General features: G+C 25.5%; 1 protein-coding gene across 1 annotated transcript; it reads left to right on the forward strand.

Annotated features, from left to right (window-relative positions):
* The first annotated feature begins 981 nt into the window (after positions 1-981).
* Positions 982-3,167, forward strand: LOC100206214 (uncharacterized). The gene is made up of 2 exons (XM_065817204.1): positions 982-1,768; positions 2,616-3,167. Exons 1-2 carry the CDS (start codon positions 1,037-1,039, stop codon positions 2,934-2,936), a joined length of 1,053 nt encoding a protein of 350 aa, XP_065673276.1. The 5' UTR covers positions 982-1,036; the 3' UTR covers positions 2,937-3,167.
* Positions 3,168-17,118: the final 13,951 nt, after the last annotated feature.

Here is a 17,118-nt window from a genome sequence, read left to right on the forward strand (position 1 = left end):
AACAATAAATAAATAAATGCAAATATGAATCAGTTTATAGTTTAAAAAAAAAGTATTCATAAAACAAAAAAGTAACTGTGACGACAAGTTATTTAGATTTAATGCGCTATTGGTATGAAAACGTGCAACGTCAGTTTTAAGTTATAAAAAACATTAATATTTTACAATGTTTTATTAAAGGTGCAGATGGTTTTAACGTTTAAACTCAAGATTGTATAACGAAGAGAATTTAATATTTAAACTCTATAGAGTTAAAAGGAATCGAAATTTTATTCATTTGATGCGACACCCTTCACCTTATAACGTTTTATCTTAAAAAAATACACACACTCCACCATATAAAGTTTGTCTTAAAAATAAATAACCGCAAGTAGCTAAATGAATTGGAAGAACTTTTTCGTTTAAAAAATTTGAGAATTTAATTTATCAAAGAATGATTTTTTTGTAGTCAAAAAAAAAATTGTTATAGAAAAAAAAAATTGTTACGGAAAGCAGCCATATTGAATCCTCAATGAAGCACATTTTTCTTTAAAGAAAGTCTTTTTTTGATATAAAAAATGTTTTTTTATTTTGTTTATAGCTTTTTATTGTTTATACCGGGTATAATTTTATTTTATATATATATATATATATATATATATATATATATATATATATATATATATATATATATATATATATACATATATTTATATATGTATATATATATATACATGAATATATATGTATATATATGTATATATATATATATATATATATATATATATATATACATATACATACATATATATATATATATATATATATATATATATATATATATATATATATATATATATATATATATATATATATATATATATATATATATTATATATATATATATATATATATATATATATATATATATATATATATATATATATATATATATATATATATATATATATATATATATATATATATACACACTATAAATACACACACACACACACATTTATATATATATACATATAGATAAAATAAAAGGAAAGAAATGGAATGCCCAACCAAAGAGATTTATGATATTTCAGTGATTAAAACTTTTCCGCATGCATCCTTGCCAGTTTTACCAGTACCTCACGCAGATAATGATAAATATATAGTTAATAAAGAAACATACAAATTTCAAAACTGTAATCATCCACAAGGATTTTCTATAAACAGAAAATTAAGCAAGGTTCAGTCGTTAGATAAGTTTTCTTTCCAAAAAAACGAAAATTCAGATGCTCAGAAAATTTGCGTAATAGAAATTGAAAGTAGTAATGGTTTTATTGAGACAGAACGTAAAAACTGTCTTATTGAAGCAGAACGTGAAAACTGTCTTATTGAAACAGAAAATACAAGTTATGACATTGATTCTGAATGCTCTAAGATAGGTAAAGTGCTACAAAATGAATCAGATGCGGATGTTGTAGAAAATAAAAATGATTTTCATGAAAATCAAACACTCATCCAAGAGAATGGAACTAGTGAAAAAACAAGTTTGTTCAGAGAAATCGGGAAAATAAATTCTTTTGACGCAGTGTCACTTAATGAACCATGTTGTAGAATATGTCAATGCGACACAACAGAAGATAAACTTATAAGCCCGTGCAACTGCTGCGGTTCTGTAAAATGGGTTCATCAAAGTTGTCTTGTTCAATGGATGAAAAGTTCTTTTAAAGATTCATGTGAATTGTGCATGAAAAACATTAAAATCATAAAACGAAGGAAATCATTTTCTAAGGTACTTTTCATAAAAAAGAAAACCTTTTTTTTAAATACAACAAATACTTAATTTTAGTTTATAAATAATTAGGTAAGTAATGACCTTTAATTAGTTAGTTACCTATACATGCTTAATTCAGTCGGGGTCGGTTAGCTTAGTTTTAAACGGTAATATTAAAGCCCGAATGGTTTATACAAAATAAATAAAAGTTTACATTCTACAAATTTTGTTTATAAGAAACAAAGGTATATCAATTAGATTTATAGATAAATGTCATTATATAACATTACAAGGTGTATTTATGTTTGTCTTTTGTAAGTTTAAAATTGTTAACTTTTTATTTACTTGTTATTGTTAAATTTTTATTTACTTGTTATTTAATTGTAAACTTTATCAAAACCAATTTAAAAAAAATTTTGAATAAAATTTAAAATTTAATTTTAATTTAAATATAACAAAACTCAATTTTAAAATAAAATAAATTTATTTAAAACTAAAATAAAATAAAATTTTTAGTTAAATTAAAAATAGTTTAATTTATTTTAGTTTTACAAATTTTAGTTTTAAATTTCAAAAAATATATGAATGATAGTATAAAATTTTATTTTATAACATACAACCTTTATAAATAATTTATTATTTTTATAATTCGTGAAACATAATTCAAAAATTTAGTAATAATATTTTGGGCATACCATTTAATACAAAAAGTATTTTCTAAAACAAATTTTTTTAATAAACGCAGCAATTCTCAATTAATAATTATATTTTACATAACTTACGAAAAATCTTTAAGATATATTAAGTTTTAAAATTTTTAAAAACTAGCAACAAAATGCATTTCTTTATTTTTATTTTATTGTAGTGGCAGCTACCAACGCAGCGCCCAACACCAGTGTTGTGGGTGTTAGTTTTCATAAGTGCTATTGCCTTAAACCTTGCTTCTGTTGTTAAAGACGCGTCTCGTAGATGTTCTTCGACTCCTTGTTTAGTTTTTTATGCAGTTGGTTGTATTGGCGTAATTTTGGGAACGCTTTTTGTTGTATACTGGAGTAAACGAGCGCGTACTTTTGTCAACCGGTGGATGGAACAAAACGAAGAATGGGTGGTACTTATTGACGATGAACGAGATAATAAACGTGAAGTCACAAAAAACTCTAGCATAAACGAATACATAAAAAGTTAAGGGAAAATCTCTGCTTTTTTCAACCCTCTAAAGTTTTTTAAACAACTTACACGTTCTTCTTCTTTCACCTTTAAATCTTTTATATAGTTAATGTTTTTTTCGATTTTTCTAAACCTTCTTTTCATTAAATCTTCATTCATTTACTCATTCATACATACAGTTTTTATATTTCTTCATGGCTTAATTTCAATCTATTTTTGCTTAAACAAACAAATTTTAAAATTGATTTTACTCAGTATATTTATTTTCGTAGGAATTTTTTTTCCATTATCATTCTTTTAAAATTATTTTATTAATAATATAGTGTGTGATATATATACATATATATATATATATATATATATATATATATATATATATATATATATATATATATATATATATATATATATATATATATGTATATATATATGCACATATATATTTCAATAGTAATACATAACTTTATACAATGGTGTGTCCAGGGAAGTCATTACCTGGTTAGCATTTTTTATAATTTTTTATTTTTTAGTTTCTTAAAACATAACACACATAATTAAAGTAAGCATGTAAATAGACATATTATAATATATCATATATATAAACATACTATAAATATATATAGACATAATATAAATAGTATGAATAAATAAAATTATTAGAATCTTAAATGTATAGATAAAATAAATTAAAAATGAAAAAGTATTTGTTTATCATTAAAAAGACAAATATAAATAGTTGTTCTACTTTTTACTGTTTGCTTTATTTTAAAAAAATTTTTAATTTACTGTGGCAGCTCTCCTGTTTAGTTTGTTTTAAAGCATTAAGAAAAGATACTCATTTCTTATAACTTTTCTGGGCACACCACCAACGTTCTACCAGACAACTGCTATGACCATAACTAATATCTGAAGTCTATGACAAGTCATGCATGACAGTTTTTGAACAAATTTATATAGTTAACTTACCTAACTTTTTTTTTCAAGTTAAAAAAATTTTATATTGTTAATACTAAAGAGTGTCCACTTCTTCTTAGCAAAAACATTATTTGATATAGTTTAAACATTTACAGATATTTTTGCCGTATTTAATCATAGTCAAAAATAAACAAAATCATTTGTAAACTTGTATCTATATTAAACTTTATATAGATATAATCAGTTATGCTTTAAATTATTTTTCAATTCAATTTTTACTCATGTATCCTGCATTAGATCCTCATGTATCCTGCATTAGATAGATGTGGAGAGGTTAAAATTATTTTTCAATTCAATTTTTACTCATGTATAAAACGTTATAAAAATTAAATAAAAAAAAACTAAATGAATTAAAAAAATGAGTTAAAAAAAAATGAATTAAATGAATTAAAAAAAATGAATTAAATGAATTAAAAAAAATGAATTAAAATAAATTAATGAACTAAATGAATTTAAAAAAAAAACAATGAGTTTTTGATGATTCGATTTGGGTTGCAAATAAAACCTTTCACATTTAAAAAAATGGTTTTTTAATATGATGCTTTTTTTATTGCTTATTATTTGCTGACTAAATCTTAATTTTGCTCACTAAATCTTTATTTTGTTTTTGTTACACAAAGAATTGTTTTTTTTCTTTATGTTATTTTTTTCATTCATTTCTATTTCATTTTTTTTTGTCTATTTTATTTTTTAACTTTAAATTTAAAAAAATTCGAAAGTTGAATATCATAATCATAAATACTTTTAAATTGACATTAATGAAATTTTTTAAAATTTATGGTCCTGAATTTATAAAAATTATGCTCCAGAACATGAAACATTATCAACATTTATGAAATTCTTATATTAAAATTTATGGTCCTGAGATTATGAAATTTATGCTCCAGAACATGAAACATTATCAACATTTATGAAATTTTTATGTTAAAATATATGGTCCTGAACATTTAAGTTTTCTACATGTTTGAATGAACGACAACTTTATTTGCTACTCGGCTAAAATGAAATCAAACGAATGAATAAAATGCCGACTCGACATCAATCAAAATGAGATTAAGAACAAAAAAACTTTTTTTATAATAAAACTATTTTCAGGAAATATACAAATTATCTGAATACTGAAACAATTTTAAAACTAGGAGTTAGAAGTTATTCTAAAACATCTTATTCAAACAAATAACTTTTCTTTAAATTAAAAGTTTTTCTATAGTTAGAACCAACATTAAGACCAACAACAAGACAAAGACTACAAATACTGACCAAGATCAGAAGCAAATCTTTCGACTTTTTTTTATGTAATTAAGTAATAAGATCAACAGGTACTAAGGAACAAATACCCCCTCCCTTCCCCAATTTTTTGCTTACCTGCCTCAAACGAAAGTACAGCAAGTTGATACAACATTTTTTTTACTGTTCTCAACTAAGTTTATATTCATCGATTAACTTTAAAATTTAATCAAAAATCTCTTAGCGTTCAAATATTATGATCATATAAAGTTTAAACGCCCCTCATTTTGAGGGGGTTACAAATTTTAAGTGGTCAAAGTTTTTTAATGCGAAGTCAATTAGAACTTTTTAATGCGAAGAAATAGAACTTTTTAATCAGTAGATAATTAGATAATTAGTAGATAATTAGATAATTAGTAGATAATTAGATAATTAGTAGATAATTAGATAATTAGTAGATAATTAGATAATTAGTAGATAATTAGATAATTAGTAGATAATTAGATAATTAGTAGATAATTAGATAATTAGTAGATAATTAGATAATTAGTAGATAATTAGATAATTAGTAGATAAGTCAAAACAAAACACATATTAAACTCTTTCCAATAAGTTACACAATGGTTACACAATAGTTCCACAATAATTGCACAATAGTTTTTTATACCCAATAGTTTTATCTAAGATATTGTTTTATCAAAGATTTTTAATTTTTTTTGAACAGTCAAAGTGACGCAATAAGTTTACAAAATTTTCTTTGTAGCTAGAGATTATTTCTGTTAGATTCATCATTTTGCATATCTCATCAAGTTCCTTTTTTTTCTATAAGTTCTAATCAGGAATTAGGTTTTAGGATCCAGGTTCCAAAAACGTTTGTTTTAGTCAAAGGATTTGTTTTTTTGACATTATTTTTGATTCCAATTATTTTCCGTTTCTGAAAATGTATTTTATTTAGTTACCTTTAAATTAATACAGACAGGAGTATTTCAAAAAGTTCTTCTATATATGAAAAGATTCTTGTGTTTATAAAAATTACTGAAATCTTTAACTTTGTATAATTTAAAATATAAAAATGGGATGGAAAAAAAACTGTACCTATACATCATGTATAGCCTCGCCCGTTCTTGTAGTGTGGGGCGGGGCTGGTTGAGCAATTTTTATTAGATCTAACAGATCTTATAGAAGATTTAGTAAAAATTACTAAAATTGGTCAACTAAAATTGAAAGTTTTCAGTTAACTTTTTTCTTAGATGTTTATAAATGTTGTAAACATCTATAAGAAAAATAGCATTTTTTTTTTTTTACTTTTTTGTCCCAAAATAGAATAGTGCCCTTGCATTTTATTCGACTGCAATCTAGCAACATTTTGTTGCGCATTAAGTTACCATACGGTCGTTTAGATGTGCCAAGTTATTAAACGCAAGTTCAGTTTCAAATAAAACATTTACATTTTTAAAGACAGCGGCAGCCTTTAGATACAAAAAGTTTTATTAAGTCAGGGTTAGGATCAGGGTTTGCCTTGATAATAATGTTTTAGAATATAAAAAAAAACTGCGATTCTCTTCTATTTTTTACCTAACTGTTAAAAGATTTTTTATATTTTCAAAACTCTTTTTCTGTAAAATCTGAGCTTGAAAATGTGTTACTATTATTTACTTTTTTATTTAAATAGGTATTTTCTTGATTTAGAATTGTTCTCAAATCTGAGTATTAAATTTTTTTCCTGAACAAATATAGAGTTAACCTAACATTATTTTTGTATTATTTTATAGATATATTATACATTTACATTCATTTACATATCTAAAATAAATTTTTTATAATATTTGTATTTAATATATATGTGCATAATTAAAATGTATACAAATAAAAGTCAAGTAAACAATGTGCAAGCTCATATGATTTTTTTATGTTTTATTTGTATGCATTGAGTTTGTGTTAATATAAATTTAATATAAATTATATAGTATATTATTACATAATATAGTTTATGTAATATATGATTTTTATGCATCAAATTTGTGTAAATATTATATACATTTTATTACAATGTAGATAATACCCACAAAAGTTTAATGCATAAAAATCATATATTATATAAACTATATTATGTAATAAGATACTATATAATTTATGTTAACTCTATTATATAAACATAAATTCTTCAAATTTAATGCATGCAAATCACATAGTATTAGGTACGCCAAAATCCGTATATTTACGAAACCGATTTTGTTCTAAAATTTTGTTACACGTTTTTTTGAAGTTTACATTTTGCGAGTATGGTAGAATAGTGTTTTGTCGTCTTATTTTTCAAAATTTCATTTTAACTTTTTAAAAAGTAGAATAGTCAAGCTTCAATGTAAAACGTTATAAATAGTTAGTAGATTTCATAAAATAGTTAAAGATTTTATAAATATTGTTGTACTTTATGCATTCAGTACATTTAGTACTGAATGCATAAAGTACAACAATATTTATACAGTTAAAAATACGTTCTTTCTTTTTTCTATATTATTCTTACTCTTAATTTTAATTTTTTTCTATGCCAAATTTCATTGATTTATTTTATGTAGCACATACCTATTTTTTGCAGCACCTTTGGGACCTAAATTTTATTTTTTGGCTTTCTTTTTGGAACAGAGGGGAACATGGAATTGAGAAGAAAATATTTGCTTAATAAAGATTTCATTATATTTAACAGGAAAGAAAATGAATAAAAAAATAAATGAGAGGAAACTAGAATATTAATATAGGTTAGTTGATTTGTCTTTTCAAGAACCTTGAGTTTGTTTTTCAATTTTTATTAATTTATCAATAGATATAGATATCTTTAGATATCTATAGAATAAGGTAAAACTATAAAATGTATTTATTAAATTAGAAACAAAAACTTTAGAGCAAGAACCACAGAGTATTCTTGCTCTAGTGAAGAGTATGTAAAGAGTAGTCGTTTTTCTTGTTTTTATGTATACATGTTATATATAAAGCATGTAAAATGTATACATGTTGTATAGAAAGCGTATAAGATCTATACATTAGGGTGACAATTTTTTAAATTTTTTTCAAAAAATACAAATTCACTGTGTAAATACCTGTTCTCCATCTATATGCTAGCTTATATCAAAAATTTTAGCTTACTAGGATCATGGGAACAGGTAGATGTATTTTTTTCAATATATTGAATATTCATCATTATTTGTCAATATACACTAACAAATGTATGTAAAAAAGCATATGTTAGTCTGTATAACAACGTTTTATACTACTAGTATTATTAACTTTATTTTGAGGTAATTAAAAAAAGTTTAACAAATAACGCATGTTTGCATTTATAACAATATAATAATTAATGATAATTATTTCAAATTAACAAAATCTTTCAGATAAACATTCTTTGAAATAATTTAAAAAAACCCTGGAGCATAAAATATAACAATCATTGAATAAACTCTAGAGACTAGATTCTGCTGGTCTTGATTTAAAAAGTTTATAACTGGCGATGTCAATTCCAAATCCGTGTGATATAATTCATCTGCCATGAATCTAGCTTCATGAGAGGCACCTATTTGAAAGTGTTTAGCTTTTTAGACTGAATATTAAGATAGAAAGCTAAGTATTCCACAAGATGCCTGTAATCATCTCGGGGAAAAATCTCAATTTAAGAACAAATTGAACATATGTCTTTGTCTTTTAGTACATTTGATGAATTCCAGAACCAATTATCAGAGTATTCTCATCAAACTTTTTAAAAATAGAATAGTCACCACTAGTAGACACCACTAGTAGATACCACTAGTAAATAAGTATGCGACACCCATTGCTTTTTAAATTTGAAGTAAAGGGCCTTTCCTAGACCCTTGGTTTTATCTCCATTTATTGATTTGTAAATATGTTTAATATATATAATATGTATGTAGTGCCGACATAATAGCCATGATAAAAGTTTCTTAAATACTCGTATCAATATTATAATTGCACCCTCTTTCCAACCAGTGTTGGTTGCTGGAGTATCAACACACGCAGCAAATACTTGGTCTGAAACTTCTAAAATATTCTAACAAATTTTAAATTACTAAAGTCTGATCAAATGTTTTACCTGTGTCACTTTTTCAGATGCTTTGGCTGTGTCAACAATTTCTATGAGAAGAACCATTCCTATGAGAAAAATAATTCAAATGAGAAAAACAATCCTAAGAGAATAACAATTGCTAAGAAAAAATCATCCTTGTGTTGAAATGTAGGACTAGTAACAGACACAGCAATTCTATCTCTTGCAAGTGTTTGTTGGATTTTCTAATACAAATCTGTAACTAGTTTGCCATCAAAGTGAAGAAAAAGATTTTTTCCTCTCATTTCTCCTATATAACTATGTCTAATATCATTTTCATGACTTTGTATAACCTCACAAGGCTTCAATCTGACTGTTTCTTTGTTTAGCTAAAATTTTCATATTTGCTAATAGGTAGTTTATAATACTATTTATAAAACCTGTCCTTACACTGAGAGGAGTTGTAGCTGCATTTAGGCCATTTTGAGTAATTTCTTTTTTTTATTTTATTTTTTATTCTAATAAGTAAGATACAACACGCAAAAATAAAATTTACCTAATTCAGATTTCAATTTTATCTCATTTGATTAATTTTTATCAGCATTTTTAATTGACGTTTCTAAATCTAAGGAATCGTTGTTCTTTATGATAATGGTTCATTATGATAATGGGCATCTCAATTGGCCAATATCGACATTTTTTCTTACAATCTTATATCAACGGTATCTCTCTTGTTTACGTTCAATTCTTGCTTTACGTTCTTTTTCAATATGCTTGCTTATAAACTGTTTTCTAGCATTTTTTTGATCTTCCAAAAATGCTAAATCTTCCTCCTAACTTTCTTTGTTTCTTGACATATTTTGACAGAATTGTATAATAGGGGTGTTCAAAAAAAAATTTTTTTAAAACGCGAATACACAAGACCCGAATTTGGGGCAAATATATAAAAAAAAAAGAAATATATTTTTGTAATTGTTTTTTTTTTAAAATTTGACCTGAATTTGGTTTCTTGTGTATTTGCGTTTTGAAATTTTTATTTTTTTGATCACCCCTATTGTATAAGCTTATTAATGTTGGTTTTTTCTATGTCAAAAAGAGTCTCCATGATTAATTGAAATTGTTCAACTAACTTTTATTTAGTATCTTTTTTTCAAAGCCAGCAAATTTTCGATGATCATTGATCATTTTTTGAAGAAGACACATTTCTCTATTTTTCTGACTCGTTGTTTTTACTTATGTTGATTTTTTTTCTTTTTCTTTGTTTTAAATTTCGTCTTAAATTTTGATCCCATAGGATAAGAAAAGTAATCTGTAATACTTTTGAATGGTTTTAATTTACTGCTAATTACATATTGATAATTTTATGTTGATAAAGTAATCCATTAGTTAAAAGCCGATTCTGACGCAAAAAAGAAGTAGGAGATTCAAGAAGATAAAGGAACCTCCTTACTGCCATTCAGATCTCTAACATGTTTCGCCTTATTTTCAATACTTGATTGCATCTTTGTATCTTTATGTTGGCAATTACTTAAATGTTTAATGTTTATTTTTATTTAATTTTATTTTTTGATAACTATTATTTAATTTAAAAAAAATCATTAAAGTTTTTGATGTCATTGCTAAATAATATACTGAATAATTTTAATAAACCCTACTTACAACCTTTAATAAACCCTACTTACAACTATGTTTACAACGCCTTTTTTTAATATAAGCAATTTTTTATTAGCAGTTTTGTTAAAAGTTTAAAAATATTCAAATCTACTGTAACTCTTTTTATTGAATGAAAAATTACACATTTAAATACATTTTACTTTTCAAAATAATACATTTTGATAAAGTAAAAAAACATTGATGATTAACAAAGAAAATTTTGAAATAATGGTTAACTGTGAAATTATTCAATTTCTGCATCTAGCAGATGATAGATGCAGTGTTGACTTTATTATTATTTTTTTTTTTTTGCAAATAATTGTCGCCCAAGTATACCTGAAGTATACCTGAAGTATACCTTTAGTATACCTGAAGTATACCTGAAGTATAACTGAAGTATACCTGAAGTATACCTGAAGTATACCTGAAGTATACCTGAAGTATACCTGAAGTGTACCTGAAGTATACCTGAAGTATACCTGAAGTATACCTGAAGTATATAAGCATGTAAGATAAGAATATCAATAAAATTTTATAATTTTTTTTTGAAAAATACTTTTTTTACTTTAATTTATTATACCTTTGTGTTATTTTTGGGTAGAGAAACTGAAAATTATAAGTTATGTAAACTACTTTTAACGAAGACTACAATAAAAAAATCTTTAAAATTCTTCTCTAAAACTTCCATCTCTAAAGATCTAAAGGTTTTAAAACTATTTAAAAAATTTTTTAGATTATTTTCAAAATTGATTTTAAACTCTCAAACAAAAAAGAAACTTTACTAAGCTAAAAAAGCAGGCTTGCAAATTAATTTAAGTAGCATTTTATCTAATTTTACTTTTAGAGTTGAACTTGCCTGTTTCAGAACAAAAGTTGTGAAAAATCGAGGAAATGTGAACACGGTTGAATGTAAACATACTAATTACTTATCCCATGGATTAAGATCACCGCAACTAAATTGATTATTAATTTATTAAAATGTATATAAATATGAGAGTATTAGTTTCAGAGTATACAACTTATTAAATCCTTTAGCATATATTATGCCTATAGTATATATTTGCCTTAAGCAAAGGAAAAATTTGACAAGTATGCACATAGCAGAGTACAATTCCAACGGTAGAGATACAGCAATCGTGCTAAATACAATACTTGAATTTCTTCTTATTTCTGTATTTATCAGTTGAGCAGATGAGGGAGCCGACATAACGTTCGTAAATGTATTATTAATGAGTTATTTGGCATTTACAAACCAAAGTGGGTGTATATTTTAAGGACGATGGTGTAGAGTGTCACGTTAAACAAGTTTGTCGTATTTTACTTGCAAAAATTTATGGAATGATATTCAGCAGCTTCAAATTTTGCAAATTTCAAAAGAATGAAAGTTTTATTTAACTATAAGAAAATTTTTCTCCGGGGGTCAACATTTACACAAACTGGAATAGTTTCTGGATTTCAAACCACTTGATATTAGCAAAAATAATCAATTAAAATTAAAAATCTCCTTAATATTTTGAGTTGTGAGCCCGTTATCCAAGCATGTTTCGTCAAACCTGATGATTTAACATCACAAAGCATCAAGCTCCAACAATTCGTTGACTTTAAAATTTAATAGCAATACTAATAACTTTTTTCAAACATGTCAAACATTGAAAAAGTTGCAACACTTCAAAAAAGGTCTCAAAGTAAAAATGTTTTAGAGCGCCATCTTGTTGACACACACAAAAAAATATGTTTGAGTAAGCAAGCCGAGACTTAAAGGCCAGGGTCTGAGAACATCGCAGTTGTTAAAATGCTAAAAAAGTCGAAGTAATTAAAGAACGCAAGATTAAGGTCTCCAGAGCTTTGTATTCACAAATTAATTTTTTTTGAGACAAATATAAAACTATAAAAACTTATATAAGTTAACAAGATGATGATGATGCTGATAATGATTATTTTAAATGAATTTTTTTCCTCCTTCATCAAATAAAATAGCAATATTTTACCACAACTATATTAGTATAAAACCTGTTTCAGTTATTTTAAACCCGCCCTTGGTCAGAAGCTAGCACTATTTGTTTATTACATGCAAAAGAAATATTAAAGCTTGTTTTTTTATTGCTTTTTTAATTTTTGTTTTAGGTGCCCTAAGAAGTCCTTTTGATCTTATCACAGAGCACCCGAAAAAGCATTTAAAAGAAAGTTCACGCCTCCTTTCTTACCGATGTTGTAAAACTTGCTTAGAGGTGGCGTTTAACCAGAAATCTTTTGGACCAAACTCAGCATAAACATCAATAAGTAACATGTCGAAACCAAAAAAAGATTTGCAGCAAGCTCTAAAACTATAAAACTTGTTTGAAAGAATATTTTTGTGCAATGCACAGGTCATACGTAGCCTTTCAAACTATAAACCCGTTACAAATCCGCTTAATTACGTAATAATTAGCTGTAAAACAGTAAAACGTTATGATCCTTAAAATATTTTTTAATAATGCATGTCTAATTTAATTAATTATGAAAATATTTTATATTCTTAATAGACTTTGCTTATATGATCGGTCAATAAGATTTTTATCTTTTATCAAACATATTTATTTTTTAACGTTTAACTTATCAAGATAAAAAAAATTGTTATCATCTATATATCCTAATAGTTTTTTTATCTATATATTCTAATAGCATTTTATCGAAGTTATAACGTAAATAACTTTCTTTTCATCTTTTAATATATCCCGTTTAGAAAAATGAGAATCAATCAGATCAATCAGATTTTTCTATAGACTTATTCAGATCAATCTTTTCTAAATTCTTAAAACTTTTTGAATGAGTTATTTATAATAAAATCTGTAACCATTTACTAAAAACTTAAGGTGGTACCCTACTAAAAAGCACTTTTTTAGTGTAAAATTGAAATAAAACCAAATACTAATATTTTTCTGATAAGAAATTTATAAAAAATAATATTTGAAATAAAAATTTTTAAACTTTTTTGACATCCATAATGGCAGATAAACTGCCTAAAAAATGCCTAAAATTGAATAACTGTGACGTAATATCTTCGGTTATATAAATTTTCTCTTGTTCAAACTTTGTAGAATGATGCATTATTATGTCTTATTCCGGCTGACAGATGGATTTTTAATTTAAGGACTTATTTTAAATTTTTTACAAATTATTAAAAAACATGCTTGAAATTCTAAGTAATTTTACTTAAAATGTGAACTAATTATTTTATTTAAAGATATTGAACATGAATTTTAAAAATTCCATCTGTTAACCGAATTTATTGAGTATACTAAGTATACCCAGAAAATTTCATGCAAAATTCATTAGTCAATACAAAGATATTACGTTTCAAAGTTACCATAGTATTGCAAAAATCAAAATTTGTAAAAAACACATTTAAAGTTTCTTTCAAGTAAAATCTTATTTAATGCCCACCAGAAACATATGACTGATTAGTTTCATTTGACTTTAGTTTATCACTGAACCCTTTGGCTACTGATCTTAACTTTTTTCTTTGCTTTATACACTCTTTTGTTGGTTCACACAAGAATTATCAAACTAAATGGTTGTCATCACTGTTATATACCCAGTCAAATTGAACTCTTTTAAAACATCCAAAATACCTTGACTACCATCATCAAAATGAATAACAGCAGAGTAAGTTCCCATTTCAACTGTTTCTCTACTGACAAAAGTGCTCTTTGGAACTCTGGACCATATAATGGCATTCAAGGACTCATTCAGATTTTATGCCTTACCGTGAAGATATTTAGATAGCAGTTGATCATCTTGTAAGCTTTTATAAATTGGCATTAGCAAGTTTTTAATCCATACTGGAATTGAATTTGATGGTATATACTGCTTTGTTTTACACCAATACCTGCATTAGCTTTCAGAATCACGAGGACAAAATTGATGTTGCTCATCTTGATTTGAAATATTGGTAAAGTGGAAAAGAATGGCAAATATAGACTTCTTCATAGCATAAATATTATCAATGTTACTTCTAATAGCGATGCTATAGTAGTTCTGCATCGAATTTATTACCTTATCTGTCAGTTTATTTCTACCAGACAATGGTGTTTTAGTGCCACTGTATAGTTTTACTAAACTTCGTAATCGGGTACTCATACGCTTTTGAACATGCCCAATACATTCAAGTTTAATTGGAATTACTCCTTGTTCAATGTAAGGTTTTGATTTTACAACATCTAAAAATGAGCTTGTGTCATTATCTCCAAGGTACTCTTTATAAATTAAGTTTCCATTTGAAATGGACCAATGAAATATGTCAACAGCCCCTGATGATTCCATGGATCCTGAAAGCCATTCATGGTTTATTTGACAATTGTGGTCTAACTTCCACTGCTCGTATTCTAATGTATTTTCTTTACCTATCCACATTTTGCAACTGTAACAATGTCTTGACTTGATTTCAATAACAACACATTTATCACCTGTTATGGCTGTAACAATGCCATGCAAAGAAGAATTACCGCGTCGTTGCCATAAGCCATCAACAGAAACCTGAGTGCAACGAATATTATTTACAGTTTCAGTATAAAAAGCTTCTATAGCTGCCTTTTTCATGCTAGTTGTTGCAATTTTTTTACAGGCATTTTTAACCTGCAAGTCTATTTTGTGAAATGCCCCTTTAGCTAAAGAATGAATGTTCATTAGTGACATGAATGTCTCCATTGAAGCATATTCGCAGCCAATTTCTCGAAAAGCAATAACAGCTTGAGTGTTTATTTTCTTTAAAATGGCTCCTTGAATTTTTTTTTTTTAGTTTCTGGAGAGGTATTGAAATTTTTAAAAACTACATTTTTCATTGCAACATTGTAGTGATAAATTATGTGAAAGTCCTTTTCTTTTATTGGGATAATCAATAAGCTTAATGTTGCAAAAACAATCTGGGCATAAAAGAGACTGAGCAATATTTTCCAACACATGAAAATGAATAAAGATAAATTAATCTGATACATTACAACTGTCGTTTTGAATGCTGGAAGATAAATTTCTTTTGCTGGAAGTAGAAGGTTGATTAACATTTGAGGTCTTACAAGATACTCTATTTGGTATAACACAGATCCATTTTCTTTGTTTTTTTCTAGAAAAGTTTTTTTTGTTGCTAACTTTATATTTTTAATTTAGGTTTTCTTTTCCTCCTGAATTCATTTTTATATATACTAAATAAAAAGCTAAAGTTATTGAATCATATTAAAAATATATATCTCGTATTAATTGATATATTACAATAAAATTTACTACAACTATTTAAATTTGAATAAGTCACACAACAATGTGCTTTTAAAGTTTAGCTTTTATTTTTTATACAACAAATGCGCTTATAAGGTATAGCTCAACAGTTTTCGAATTTAAAAAGAAGCCTATCATAGCTTAAGCATAGACTTTAGGGCTTAAATTATGGGGTTTTTTTTGTGTTGCTAGGGCGTTGCTAAGGTCAATAATTTTCAGTAACTCTGGTAAAATGCATTTTTTAAATGTTTAATGTAATTAAAAAATACAAGATGGTTATACCAAATGAAAAAGGATAAAACTTGAAAAAAAATGAGTCCAAAAACTAAAATTTGACATTTTACTTCAAAATCAGTATTTTTTTAGTAGTCTACCACCCTAAAGTTTTTTTTTACATCAAACAGTTTTGTTTGTAAATAAAACAATTGAACACCTAATAATAAAGTTATAAATTAAATTGCTTATGGATATTTTGTCTCTCAATATGGATAAAGAAAACAAACCTTATTCTCTTCAAAATTTTAAGAAGAAAACCTGTTTTAAAGTTATCTAACCTGATTTTGATAAACTAGTCGAAGAAAACAAGTTCGTAAACTTCGTAGAAATTTTTATTCATAAACTTTTATGAATTGTTTTGATTTCCCGAATTTAGCTATGTTAAACCTAAAATTGGTAAAATAGTTGAACTAATGTGACAAATTCGTTCATACGTAGCTTTACAAAGTATGAAACCAATAAATATAGATTATTCTTTCATTGAAAAATCTTTTTTCTTACTTACTAAAACATGCATTTAGAAATTCACGTTTTTGTAGGTGACAAAAAATACATATATAAGAAAGGAATGGATAAACATGCATAGGTGAGAGAGAAAAAAAAGCGTTAACCTCAAAAACTTTTTATATTTGTTTGTACTTTATATATACTTGTTAGATGGTAGCGACAAACGGACCACAAGTAGCCATAACACTTATATCAATTAAGAATTATAAATACCATAATCATGGGTATAACATCCCATAAATCGGGTGTGGCTTACACATGTGGC

This window comes from Hydra vulgaris, chromosome 14 (genome assembly GCF_038396675.1).
Source record: "Hydra vulgaris chromosome 14, alternate assembly HydraT2T_AEP".
In the NCBI taxonomy this organism is placed as follows: domain Eukaryota; kingdom Metazoa; phylum Cnidaria; class Hydrozoa; order Anthoathecata; family Hydridae; genus Hydra; species Hydra vulgaris.

Coding starts and splice junctions, on each gene's coding strand:
- LOC100206214 (XM_065817204.1), top strand. CDS start 1,037: ATGGAATGCCCAACCAAAGAGATTTATGATATTTCAGTGATTAAAACT. Junction 1,769..2,615: donor GAAGGAAATCATTTTCTAAG/GTACTTTTCATA, acceptor ATTTTATTGTAG/TGGCAGCTACCAACGCAGCG.